This window comes from Pteropus medius, unplaced genomic scaffold, assembly GCF_902729225.1.
Source record: "Pteropus medius unplaced genomic scaffold, Ma_sr-lr_union100, whole genome shotgun sequence".
NCBI lineage: Eukaryota > Metazoa > Chordata > Mammalia > Chiroptera > Pteropodidae > Pteropus > Pteropus medius.
Genome location: NW_024352785.1, coordinates 8,477,127 through 8,492,006, shown reverse-complemented (window position 1 = coordinate 8,492,006; position 14,880 = coordinate 8,477,127). Strand labels below are relative to the sequence as shown.

Genomic DNA, 14,880 nt, shown 5'->3' with positions numbered 1-14,880 from the left:
TGAAAAGAAAAATTCATCTTTCCCAATTCAGAGAATATGTGAAAAATGAAACTGAATGAACTCATATTTTTCTCTTAGAAAAAGTTATACAAAATAAAATGAGTTCTTGTGTACCCAATATTCAATATTTTCCTATATACATAGAAATACTCAAACATTACCATGCTTAAATACTGCTCCACACCTAGGTTTTTCAAATCTTCTATTGGAATGAACCCAAATATAGCAGAGAATACACAAGGGCCCTATGAAAACTTATAAACAAGTTGCATTCTCTAATACTAAGAGCTCAATATTAAAGATATAATTCCACCATATTGTATATAAATTCATACTAACTGAATATATCACACTACTAAATATATCACACTACTAAAAAGCAACTTACCTCAGGCTCTAGTTTGAAACTGAGCCACTCATCAAGTTTCAAAGCTGCCAAGTTAGCAGTAGTTCTATCTTCCATTTCACTATCGCTGCTGTCATTAGGAATACCATCCGCTGTTCAAAACATATCGAAAGAAAAAAATTTTCACTTTTACCATGTTATGTCACAGCAAAAAAAAAAAAAGCAAGTAAATATAGATACTCCATATTTACAGAAATCTTCCTGCTATCCTAACAATTTGTGTTTGGACAGGTCTCCAAACACAGTAGATGACAAACTCAATCTCGATATTTAAATGGAGGGAAAGGGAAAAAAAGATATTGTGAAGACTATAATCTCTAATCACAACATAACACCTGGCCACTCTTCTTCTATTCAAATTTCAAATATCAGAATTTCCCTAAATTTTGTCAAGAACCCTCATGTCTTTAATATCATCTATTAAGCTGATGACCTCCAAATTTGTATTGTTAGCCCAGGCTTCTAACCTGAGCCCCAGACATGTAAATCTAACTGCCTTCAGAAAAAAAATCTTTAGGATGCCTTAGCTATCTCAAACTTAACACGTCTAAAACAGAACTTTTGCCTTCTCCCCTATACAACCTGTTCCTCCCAGTTTTCTCAGTCTCAAGTAAGTGGCATCAATTATTCAGCAAGCTACTACAGCCAAATCCTGAGAGTTAATGACTCCTCCCTTTAACTCTTCACCCACATTCGATCCAGAAGTTACTAGAACTACCTCCAACATTATATTGAATCTACTTCTCTTCATATCAGCTGCCACCACTGTAGTTCTGAGCCATCATTACGTCAAAAGACCACGGCAAAACCTCAACCTGCCTCCTCCCTTCCATTCTTGCTCCTTTAGCAAGCCATTCTCACAGCTAAAATGACCTTTGTAATGTAAATCACATCATGTCACTCCTTTACTTAAAACCCTTTGATATCATCCCTTACATTTACCATGTCTTACAAGTCCATGCCTCTCTTTCTACTTTATTCTACCCCACTCTCTCCTTGATCATCGTGCTTCCAATCACATAACCTTTCTGTGCAGAATCCTGATCCTTGCCAGCTTCTTGTACCTAGAGCTTACTTATGTATCTTCACATGGCTGGCTTCTTCTTATACTTTAGGTCTCAACTTAAATCACATCTCCCCTGAGAAATTTGTCTAGGGTCCCTTTCTAAAGTGGCTCACCCCTAAGGCAGCTGTCTTTTATTGCCTTCATAATACATTGAAGACTACTCACTTTTTGCTGTATGTCTACCCCTAAGCTACCATGTAAACTCTTAAGGACAGAAACGCTGGTCTATCCCGTTTTCTGTTATATCCTCAATGCCTAGCACAGCACCTGACATATAGTATTTGCACAATAAATATTTGCTAAATCACTGAATAGCAAAAAGTTTGAAACAATCAAGATGTTCAACTGTAAAGCAACATTTTAAATGCATTATGCCATTTTAATGTGAAAGAATATTTTGCAGCCATTAATATAAACTATTCAAAATGTATTTTATATTCTGTATAGTGAAAATAGCAGAATATAAAAGAACTGGATGGGTAAAATAATTTAAAATATGTACACATAGAGAAAACATAATACAAAAAATGTTTGCATAAGGGTAATAATATTATGGATGGCTATTACTATTATTATTTCCTTTAAATAATTACCTTTATTTACATTAAACTATAATTTAAATTCAGGGAAAAACAAACTTCCTATCAGCAAGATTAATCAAAACTGCACAAAAATCAATATCAAGTTACCTTAGAAATTGATTTCAAGAACAGTGATATGCTTTAGTATTCTCTAATTAGTCTTAATATAGCAAAATACTACAAAATTTTTGTAATTTCAAAATTTGTTTGGTTTAGTAAAAAGAAAAAGAAAATCCTTTCAAATAGACTTTTATGTCCTTCATAATACATTTACCTCGAAAAGATGTAGGTTCCTGAAGAGCATTACTTGCCAACCTAGCTGGTCCACAGAATACTAATACAGTTACAGGTGTAACTGCTGAACAACATCTAATGTTAGCTATTCGATGGGCTCTGGTCATTTCATCATAAATAAGCCAATCTGTGGGCAGTGCCTGAATTGCTGCAGCTTGACCATTGGCTGGAGGAATCTATTAGGAAAATAAATTTTAAAAATTGTTAACAGTATTTTCATATAATTTACTGGCAAACATTTAAAATATAAAGTCCCTCAATGAAACAGATAATGAATATCCAAGCAAAAATTAAAGCGAGTCACTGATTATGTAGTTTGTACAAAAGTCCACGTTACTTAACATATTACCTCTTCCAACTCTAAAATTTAATCAAAATTTTGTTCCAATACTGAATTATACATATATAACTAATTATTTTCTTAAAGCAGTTCAGTATTTGAAGCATTTTTTTGTTAATCTTCAACCATCTAAATTAGATTAGTTTCACCTCAAGGCCTAAGAGCATTAAAAATGTTTTACCTTTTTATATTGAGGCTGACTGAGAACTGAAGTAGGATGAAACCGTACTTTTTTCTCCTTTGGCCCTGTCAACAATACATTCTCTCTGTCCACATGGACTAAATTAGGATACATGCCTGCCACCAATGCAGCTTTAACAACAGCCCAGTTCTCGGAATTTGTGTTAACATCTCTAATGTCACCACCTCCTCGTGCTCTAACAAAACCTAGAAAGAAGAGAAAAAAACACACCAAGTTTTTCTATTGTTTAAAATATACTTTTAAATTTGTTTGTTACGAAAATTGTATAACTCATATAAGTTTAATGATATTCAAAGTCCACAGAAATTAATAAAATCTCCTCTGGAAAATTTAAAATAGAGAATCAATGTTCTAAGAAAGTCTGGGTTTGCTCAGGCTAAAGAAAGTAGAAGATCCTTGGGGGACTTAGAGAATTTTTAAAAAATACACATTCTTGAAATAAAGTTCTTTATAAGCTGCCATCTGAAACATCTAAAATCACAGCTGAAATGCTAAACCATTCTTCTGACAGGTATTAATAACATTTTAATTATGATAAACACTAATTCTGGAGGTGAAGTTGACTAAATCTAGAGCATTCTTGCTGAATTACAAAAGTCCTTCACATTTCCCCACATTTGAGAAAATTCTAATCTTCTGGTTCATCTGTTACATTACTTTGCTACTTCAACTAATCCATGAATCCAGGCTGTGGCACTTTTCTTTTGACTCTTTCTTCAATGTAGTATATGCTACTCAAAAAAAAAAAAAAATTCAAGGAAGCAATTCTAAAATAAAATAGCAACATTGGTATTCTCTTTTAAAAAAAACCAAAGTGCCTTCAAGTGATTACTTGTTTCATATTCCAAAAATATGAAAACCAACATTCATATTAATCTACTTAAATTTTTATAATTTTTATTTCATAAAGCTAAATAATTAAGTGATAAAATATAACTATCTAATTTAAAATATAATATCTAATATCCAAATTGATTTTTGCCAACAAATACTTTATAAATTGCTCATTGACAACAATATCCAAAGATATTCATACATTTCTCAACTACGCTTCTGCAATATCACTTTTTTTAATTAACAAACAAAAGTTGAGTTCACATAGACATCCACAAAGCAGTTCATAAATATAAGGCATACATGATAATGTCATAAAAATAACATAAGATGGTATCAGTTAACACTAGAAATACTATGAGATATGGGCAGGGTATTCTCGGTGATTTAAATAGATTCTTTGGGGAAAGCTTTACCTGATGCTCTAAGTTGACCAAGCAACTGAGTTCTCATGCCTATGATTATTTCCATGGTAGCTTGTGAAAGAAAATTCTTTTCACAAAAGGCTCGCTCCCACCCATCACTTCGTGCTTTCTGCCATGCCTACAAAAATATAATTGTATAACAAGACACATTTACCAATCACTTCTTAGTTAGGCAGCAAAGTAACTGAAAAGCACATTAACCACCCAAGGTCAATTCTTCTTCTATTTTATGAAATCTAAGACTATAAAAACAAAAACAAAACAAATTTGTAGATACAGAGAACAGATTGGTGGTTGCCAACAGTGTGGCGTGGGGGAAGTGGGAGTTAATGGTGGTCAAAAGGCACAAACTTCCAGATATAAAATAAGTTTAAGTATTGGGTATGTAAGGTACAGTATGGTGACTATAGTTAATAACACGGTATAATATATTTTGAAGTTGCTAAGAGAGAAGATCTTTTTTGTTAAAATAAACTTTATTAAATTGAGATATAATTAACATAACATTATATAACTTTCAAGTGTATAACATAGTGATTCGATATTTGTATATATTGTAAAACAATCTCCACAATAAGTCTAGTTAACAGACTAGATAGAACTTAAAAGTTCTTGTCACAAGAGAAAAAAATTGTAACTATGTGTGATAATGGATGCTTACTAGACTTACTGTGATGATTCTGCAATATGGATGACTAGTGTGTATCATTATGTTGTACACTTGAAAACTTACATGTCAATTTTATCTCATTTTTAAAAAATAATTTAAAAATTAAATATAAAAAATAAAATCTAAGACTTTATGATTAAATAAAATTTATCATTAGTTAATCTATACTCAAATGCTATAAAAGTCATTGAGGTCACAAAATCCCAAGGAGAACTAAGTATAAGGTAACCTAATGACCAGCTATGTAAAAATATTTACCTTTTAGATATGTCTGCTAATTTTCCTCCACCAAACTATGGAGGTTTTTCAACAAAGCCATCATAATACCATTTATATCTAAGAATTCTGCCATTCCATTCCTCCAAAAATAACCTCTGCATCAAACTCCTATCTGTCTGAGAATGGAAAGTGGGATTTCTAGACACCATCTATGTGCAGTATAAAACAGCTCCTCTTTGAAAATGACTTCTCTTGCTTTGGAACATAACTGAAAGATCAAAATAGTAATTTATCCTCTCTGCTTTTGAAGGAGCTGGGGAAAAGCAAAGAATAGACAGGAATTCTCTAAATTTCCCCTAATTATTATCACTCAATTGATCTACTATAATATATGGTGTCTAATAGACTCCATTAATAGCAATTCATTATCTATTATTCAAAAATGCTCACAAAAGAGCTTGCAATTATTTTTTTAATTGTATGTATTGTAAAAATCTTATAAGCCTAGAAAAGAGTACTTTCTGCATAAACAAAATGAAATTTTTAAAAACTGTACAAGCATAGCCTACATTCAAGAGAATTTAAGAATACACATGTCTACCTTTTCAAGAAATAATATATTCTTCCCCACACATCTAAATTTCTAAATTATATAGCATTCTTTTACTCAGAGTCCCACTTTCCCTATCTTTTCTTTCCTATTTAGCACTTTCTTTGATTTCTCACTATTATCTTAATAGATTTTGTGATTTTTGGATTTTGCTTTATAAAATTATTAGCATAGTGTCTTGAGCACATAAAAAATATGTACTCTAAAAAAATCAATAAATAAATATTAAATTCAAGATCATTGTCTTCCCAGCTTTGTTCTATATATTTTGAATAATACAACGTTTCTTAACTAAAATTTTAGAGCATTCTTTGCCCAAGCTATGATTGAAAGATAAGGAACTTGGGTATTAAAAATCAATACAAGTATAAATAAAAATAAATATATACATACATATAATACACATATTTCTTTTATTTTCTTATTAAATTTATTAGGGTGACGTTGGTTAATACGCATATTCCTATAAGGTGAAAATTAAACAGTAAAGAAAAATTGATAATTTAACATATTAACAGTAGATTTTTTTCTGAGCTATTATTAAATTTGTGGCTTTATAATGAAACAAAACTAAAATCTATCTTTTTATTTGTTATGTTTGTCCCAGAAGTGTGTTTAACCAGAAACATTTTCAGAAATAAAATGACAATAATAGTACCTGAAATGCTCTGAGAAGTGCCATATGATCACTGAAAGTTCCTGCAGTGAAACGTTTTCTACAAAGCATAGCTGCACGTTTTTGAGAGGCCTGGGTTGGCAGGACAAAAGGATCTCGATAGGCTAGTGTGCAGGCAATTGTAAGGATGGGGTCCAGACACTTTAAAACAACAGCACACAGGACCATTTTACCAAGATGTGGTTCTACTGGCAAGTCAGCCAAATGATATCCCAGTTCAGTGAGATCTTCCCATGTATCCATTGCATCTATTGTCTAAATACAAAGATATAAAACAGAATTTGACATGACCAAAAACTATGTTTAATCAAACCACACTTAAAAATCTGTAAGAAATAAGAATGTAAATTTTCTTTTGCTATCACATCTCGTTAAAATATATGTTTTGCTTTAAATATATAAAAAAATATATACTTACTGTTTTACTATAATTACCACAACAGTATTATTCAAAGTGCATGATTATTTAAGATAATTTTTTTAAAGTACAAAATTAGTTAAAACCATATTCTCATTTGGTTTAAATTTTAAGTAAAGTAAAGTAAATTTCAAGTAAGGTAAAATAAAACTACTAAGACACCAACCTTGAGCATTTGTACAGCATTTCTTACAATTAGAGCTGGTGGAGGTTCAGGAGCTTTCATAAGGAAATCAGCAATTGGACAATTAACTGGGGCTAACAGCTTGGTATGTAAACAAAGTTCCTATAAATAAGAATAACACATAATTTTGAAATATTGAAATTTACATAGTTCTATTTTTAATTATTTGAGGAACCTCCATACCTTTTCGCATTGATAGTTACAAAACAGTCACAGGGATATAAACTATAGCATAAGGAATACAGTAAATAATATAATAACTGTGCATGGTGCCAGGTATATGCTAGATTTATCAGGGGACTAATTCATAAATTATATAAGTGTCTAACCACTATGCTGTATACCTGAAACAAATATAAAATAATATTGTCAACTGTAATTGAAAAATAAAAAATAATATAAAAAATAAAATACTGAACTTTAGAATTAATTTCTATTTTTAAAGAAATTATGGGAACTATAGTTCCCAAACAAAGACTAGTAGAGTCTCTGACTAAAATGAACAGTAGAGGGAACAATGTCTTTCTATGAAAGATGGGCTCATACTTTGTCCAAGATGCCAGAACTTTTACGAATACCCTCCATCAATTCATGTCAAGATTACCATTGCTACCACTGGCAAAATCTCCTCACATAGTTCTTATATGTAGCAATAAGAGTTACTATCCAAACTATCTCTTTTTTCCTTTATATTATTTTCTGGAATATTTTATCTATTCAACAAATATTTAAGTGTTTACTAGGTGCTAGGCACTGTGCAGCAAGATGAAGAAAAAGAAGAGGGCAGACTGTAGGACAAGTATCTGTCCTCATGGAGTTTTCATTTAGTGTGAAAAACAGAATAATTATATAATTAACTCCTTAATTACAATTGTGACAAGTGATAAGGTAACTGAAGAGGTAAAACAAAAGATTAGTTAAGTTTAGGGACAAGCAGGAGAAGGAGGCCACGGGAAGTCAAAGATAATTTCTCTGAGGAAATGACACTTGAACTAAGATATAAAGATTGAGTAAGAGTTAATTATATAAAGAAATAAGGGGAAGAGTCTAGGGAGAGGGGATAGCACATATGAAGGCTCTAAGACAGAAACAAATACGATGTGCTTAGGAAATTAAAACTTCTGGTACGTGAGAGGACCAAAGGCAAAAATTAAAACTGGAGACACAAGCAGGAGAGATAATTTAGGCACTTGTTAAGAATGTTGTATTTTATCCTAAGAGAAAAGGAAACTGGCACATGAGCATGAGGAAGTGGGAAGTCATCCAAGTACATGAATACCAAAAGTATGAACGAGAGTCTCTTTAAAGGCATCCAGCTCAGCACACCAAAGAATCCAATTAATGTACTGCTAGTAGTTTTCCCTAAAAAATACAATGTCTGGCTATTCAATGAAGTCAGAAAACCTAAAGGAAAATAATAAAAGCCAGGTAATCTCGGTGAACTCAGTTCCATATCTACCAAGGTAATCTCAGCATCTTAAACTGAGATCCTGGTATTAAATAATTTGTTTTGTAATCCTCAGTGAGAATGTAAAAGGTGAACACTATGTAGTTGACAGACTCCTAGAATGTTCATAAAAGCAAACAGTATAAACTGTACAATAATTTAAATGCATTCGAGTAATTCTTTAAAACTTTAGAGGTTTATGGATTAAATTTTCTTACATAGAAAAAAATATTAGTTATATACATAATCACCCTCTATAATATATATTTTCTAATTTTGTTTTATAAATTGATTATTTAAAAGTCCAATCAGCACAAATTGAAATGGTCCCTCTCCTTCTTCACCCTCAAAAATAGACTTTTAGAGTTAAGTGAACTTCTACCTGTAATGGCATTCTCAAAAGTTCTGGAGTCTGAAATTCCAACATATTTTGGAATCGGAGTCTACTGAACAGCCGGAAACAAATTCCAGGTCTACATCGTCCTGCCCTTAAAAGTAAAACACAAAATTAAGATTCAAACAAGTAATAAAGATGATAGTAAGGAAATTAAGTTTGAATCTCTACTTTGATACTTATTCTCTATGAATCCTTTCAGATGGCACTTCACTTGTCTAGGATTCAATTATCTCATTTATAAAGTGAGATTAATGAATGATACCTACCTGATATACCATCTAGGGTAATGGTTAAAAATTTTTAAAAATTACGTGTGAAAGTAAGAAATAAAACATGAATAAATATATGGTAATTTAAATTTAATCAACTTTACTAAGCTAATACTAAGCACTGTGTTCAGACTGACTGGGATTGTGTAAATTATGCATTACACAATTCTAAGGGAGTGTCATTTACCCCATCATTATAAAGACTTGTATAATTTTCTGGGAAGTAACAGAAAAATATCATGAGGAAAAGCAGGATCTTAATTTCACCCAAAGTCGCTATATCAGCTAATGGCAAGGTTGAAAATGCTAAGTGATAAAGATACAGACATATCCCTATCCTCACAAAGCTCACAGTCCAGAGTGCCAAATAGAACACAATGTGATACGAGTTACAAAATCTGACATTGTTGGACTATTCCTTCCTTCATCAAATACTTTCCTCTCTGTACACCCATTAGCTTTCCCATCTTTCCAGCCTCTCTTGAGAGATTTCTATCTTTGCCTAGTCCTTAAACGTTGATGTTCCTGAGGTTTTTCTCAGACCTCTGCTCTCATTACTCTTCCTTCTTTCCCAAGGTGATCTTAATTATCCTCCTTACTTCAATTTCCATCCATCTAGATCTTCTTATTCTAATTCTAGACTTATACTTCAGAAGCCTCTTAGCTCCACTTGAGTTTCCACAGTCATTTCAAACTTAATACAATCAAAAGTTAATTATTTTCCCCAACAGAGCCACTTTTCCCATTTTCCCTATCGGACAATGGCACCACTATCCACAAAATTTTCTAAGACAGAAACCTATATGACATCCTTGACTCTACTCGATTCTTTACCCCTCAACCCTTGGACTGATGATCACTAAAACTACTCTCCTTAATATCACCTAAATTAATTACCTGCTTCTCTTTATTTCTACCACCACTATAACAATCCAGGCTACTCTCATCTCTCCCTTATTATAAATGGAATTATTAATGAAGGCACCTCCAACCATCATTTTTGTCTCTATCAATTTATTCTTCAAAGAACTGAAAGAATACTACAACCCTCCCATCTCTGATTTATTAAGAAGAGAGGGAGAGAGAGAGAAAGAGAGGGAGGGAGGGAGGAAGGGAACATATAGTGGCCTGCAACTTATCGCTTTCCACTCATTTCTTATTTTCTCCTCTAAACTCCATCCAAACAACTTTCTTGCTCACTCTTGCCTTTATGCCTTTGTGTATACTTCCTTTATGACAGAAATGACTTTCCACAATACCTCTTTATTCATATTTATCTCTGATTCTACATTAACTCCTCTAAAAGCATTATCCAGCTGTAGCACAGATCATATAGTATTAAAATTAATTTACTGGACTTCAAGATGGACTGCAACATTCCCCCACCTCAAAATTTACTCATCAGACCATAATTTATTCATCACTGCATCCCTAACACTTGAACAGTAAAGGCTATCAAAAAAATTGTTGAAAAAAATGACTGATTAGTTCTACAATTTCTGATTTTTATCCCTCATGATATATTAATAACAGCATATAAATCCAGTTCAAAGTGTCAGGCCACACTTTGTCATAAGAGGACAACTAACACAGTAACTACAACAAAGCCTCAAGGGCATTCTATGAATTTATAACTACAGAAATAATGTATTCACCATCTTCAGTATGAGACATTCTTTTAAAGTCAGCATTAGATGTTTTCCTGTTAAAATGCAAGGAAAATTACTCAAATAATTACTAAAAAACACAATACTTTTTATATTGTCTTTAAAAATGAAAAAATGCAAGCACGTACTAAAGTAAATAATCAAACTGTAAAAATGTGTAAAATGAAAATTAGGTCTCCCTCCTTCAAGAGCTCCACAAATCCTTTTCAACAATTGTTTTTTAGTGTTCCTCTCAGACTTAACGTTGCATTTGTGTCTAAATATATATACAGATACATATACATATATTCTTTAGCACAATAGAATAAAGACACATGTTCTATACCTTACTTTTTTCAATTAATAGTATACTCTGAAAACTCATTCCACATAAAAACATACATCTCTATTTTTCCTTTTAACAGTTACTTAGTATACATTGTGTGGCTATAACATAATTTATTTAACCATCTCACTATTGATAGACATTACAGTGTACCCAAACTTTACATTATTGCAAACAATGTTACAAAAGCATTCTTAAACATACATCTTTGCACACATGTGCAAGTATACTCAGGATAAATTATGAGAAACAGAATCCACTGACAAAGGGTAGATTTGGTTAAACAGTTTCAAATTGCCCTCTGAAGAAATTACACCAATTTACACTCCGATCAGCAAACTATGAAAGCCTACTACTGGTCTATGCTTTTGCTAATTGTTGTGTGTACTGTTAAGCATTTTCACCAGCATCAATCTGATAAGCAAAAACAGTATCTCGTTAAGTTGCATTTCTTTAGATATATATATATAAGGTGGCCTGTGTGAGGTTAACGTATTGGTTTTTATTAACTAATTTTAAAAAGATTTTTTGTATAATACAAAATTAGTTCTTTGTCTTGTATTGCAAATGTTTAGTATTTTGCTTTTATTTTTAAGTTTCTTACATCTTCTCAATGTTGATTATACTAGGCAAAAATTTTTAATTTTAACAGAACCATCATTTGATTTTATAAAGAAGTATTAACATAGTAGGCTTTGCAAAAATAATATAAAAATTAAGATGAATATGAAGATCTTAACATTTTAGAGAAAGTAGAATATACATTAGTATGTAATACATATGAAAAATGTTTCCATTTTACAGGCAATTGAGTGAATGTACATTAAATATACATTACCTGCCTTTTCGTTGTATGGCACTAGCTTTGGAAATCCAAACCATTTTCAACATTGTAACAAAATTCAGTGCATCAAAGGATTTCTGTAATATTTAAATCATCATGTTAAAACAGCAAAGGTATTTCAAAAGAAATAACAAAAAAAATTACAAATATATTTTAATATGCCAAGTTTAATTCAAAGCCCCTCTTGATTAGATAATTAGAAGTGGGTACAATTTTTTTTAAATCCAGATTATAAACATTCAAAGAAAAAAATGGAAACTAAACTCAGAAGATCTGAGTGCCTTGCTGAGCTATTTGTTTCTGCTACAGTTGGATAATAGCAGTCAGTTCCCATAAGGCATCAAAATTGGAAAGAACTGATCTATTTTCATCATGTCATTTTCTATCAGATTTATATCATTGTGGGGAATAGGAAGGACCAGAAAAACACGGTTTCCCAAAATACTTTCCAGGGAGTGGATCTGGAGGAATAAAAATAACAATCACTAAACGAATCCTATCACAAAGTGAAAAACTTTTAACCCCTTCCATTTTACCTCCTGCTAAGCTAGGACACTAACGCAGATAGCCTATCCAGAATGTTATAGCTCCCATACTTCCTCAAAGAATTTAAAGTGAAAATTTACTGTAGAGAAATATTTTAAAAGACTACATTCCTAACTAAAATATATACTTCAATCATTCAGTGACGTATATTCTCCCTTTCAAAAATTAACTATATAGAGCAAATACAAATGTGTTCTCGTAATAGTTTAATTGTGGAATTTTTAGAAAAGATGCTGCTTATTTAATTTTTAGTAAAATGTTACACCTGTCAATATTGTATGTAAAATAACTTTTGACACTTCCATCATGTTCTAAACCATGGTTTACTTGATAAATAACACCTAAAGAAATTAATTTCTAAAATATTCAAAATCTACATCATCAGTTTTACATAATTTTAGGGCAATAAAATTTGAATTTTCACTGATACTATTCAGACTTTTAGTGATAATATTCATCATTATCCTCTTATTTAAAAAAATAAAATTAAAAAATAAAAAACTAAAATTTATCCCTCCTTTAATGAAATGTCCAAATTTTACAATAAAATTGTATTTTTATAAGATAATCCAAAAATTACTTTGAAAACAATATAAAGTAATTAACAAATTTTTCACATTAAAAATTATCATTTATATCCACTAGAACAGACATAATTTGTGTTCTACAACACAGACATTTCTTTCCTTAAAAAATCAACTATCTGTATCACTTTCAATTCTTTCAGTGAAAAGATCTACCAAAATTAAGGGTATTGAGAGTTACCAGGCATTCCAATACTCAAAGGAAATCAATGCTGCCTTTTGTTAATATCAGGGGATGATACTAAATATTTTAACCTTTGCAGAGGGTCTCTGATGCAATTACTCAAATCCACCCTTACAGTGTGAAAGCAGCCATAAACAAGTAAAAGAATAGACATAGCAGTGTTCCAATGAAATTTATTTTTATAAAATTAAGTGATGGGTCCACGGTTTTGTTTACTTTATCTCAGCATGGTTTGCTTGCATTAAATATATTTTGAATACCTACTATATGCAGAGCATTGAAGATATAACAATGGACAAGAACATGGGCATTCCCATATGTAGGAGAAAAAACAAAAAATATTTAATCAAATTCCTACATTGTCTGACAAAATTTTCACTGTAACTAGACAAAACCTTTACTTTCTTCCCAGTATTTGGTGAGCAAAATCTATTTTTTTTTGTATAATTTGTTAAAATAACAAGATAGATCCTAGATACCGAATTGTTTAAGATAGAACGTTTACTTTAGTGAAATCAACATTTACAATGTTCAATTTATCTAGAATCAGAAATTTTCCCTCTAACGTGAATTCTGCTTATAAAAGCATTTATTTGAATGGAACATAACCTTCCTCATTTGAGCTGAAAATACAACTTATCCATACATACATACCTCTTTCACCTTACCAGAATCAATAACAAAGACAACATCATTGACTGTGATGCTGGTTTCAGCAATATTGGTAGAAAGGATCTGCAATGAGATGTCATGGTACACTTAATATGAAAACAGAACCAATGACTAATAAAATGGAAAAAAGAAGATTTTATGAAGCTTACTATTTTTCGAACACCTGTAGGTGGGTTTTTTAATACTTTCTTTTGATCAGATGTTTGCATATTTGAATGAAGCATAAAGACTTGATATCTGTTGACAATTGAAAGAAAAAATATACTATCGTACCTATCTTTTATTTAAAGCAACAAATATAAAGCTTTAGCTTTTACCTATGTGTATTGTCAGCAAACCGCTTGTCATCAAATAGGATGCGATCTCTCAGTCCAACAATTTCATCATATCCAGGTAGGAAAATTAATATTGCACCTGGGAGAAGAATGATTTCTTTTTAATATTAAATCTCATTGTAAAACTAGAACTAATCAGCAGAATTAGCTATAATGAACTCTACAACATGTTTTCAAGGACTGATAACTATAATACTTATAAGATGACACTTATGAGATTATGTATTATTATCAAGAAATTATATAAAAATTTGTACACACAAAATATTAATTTTTAAATCAAAGTATACATTTTTGTTCCTAGTCTCTTAAACAATATTTATTTACCAGCATCACAATTATGACAGATATTATATAGAAGATGCATGATCAAATCCAAGTCTACTTTTTCATCATCGAAACTATGATGATAAGCTTTCAAGAGTTCTCTGTCTTCTGCACTGAGGTCACTTCCATTTGTTTGAACCAGAGAACTTTCATCTAGATTTCCAAACTCCAATGAAGCACTAAAAAATAAAAAAAAGACCAAGTCAATTTTCATTAAAAAGATAACCCTTTAAGGCTCAATGAGCCCCATTATGTCTTTCAAATCTTCAGTATATACTAAGGAGAGCAAGTGATACTTAATGTTCTAGCTATAATATATTCATTTTTTTTGGTATCAAATACATTATTCAAAGTAAAA

At 31.1% G+C, this 14,880-nt stretch overlaps 1 protein-coding gene across 3 annotated transcripts in view; it reads right to left on the bottom strand.

The window, feature by feature from the left end:
• The window catches only part of YTHDC2 (YTH N6-methyladenosine RNA binding protein C2), a 58,654-nt gene that overhangs the window by 17,170 nt on the left and 26,604 nt on the right, over positions 1-14,880 (bottom strand). For all 3 annotated transcript variants that reach the window (XM_039848475.1, XM_039848476.1, XM_039848477.1), the window contains 12 exons: positions 14,523-14,701; positions 14,178-14,274; positions 14,010-14,097; positions 13,843-13,923; positions 11,869-11,951; positions 8,755-8,860; positions 6,908-7,027; positions 6,306-6,578; positions 4,140-4,266; positions 2,869-3,074; positions 2,328-2,523; positions 389-498 (listed from right to left, as the gene is read on the bottom strand). In XM_039848475.1, the coding sequence (XP_039704409.1) occupies positions 389-498; positions 2,328-2,523; positions 2,869-3,074; positions 4,140-4,266; positions 6,306-6,578; positions 6,908-7,027; positions 8,755-8,860; positions 11,869-11,951; positions 13,843-13,923; positions 14,010-14,097; positions 14,178-14,274; positions 14,523-14,701 (1,666 nt within the window). The remainder of the gene's footprint in view (positions 1-388; positions 499-2,327; positions 2,524-2,868; positions 3,075-4,139; positions 4,267-6,305; positions 6,579-6,907; positions 7,028-8,754; positions 8,861-11,868; positions 11,952-13,842; positions 13,924-14,009; positions 14,098-14,177; positions 14,275-14,522; positions 14,702-14,880) is intronic.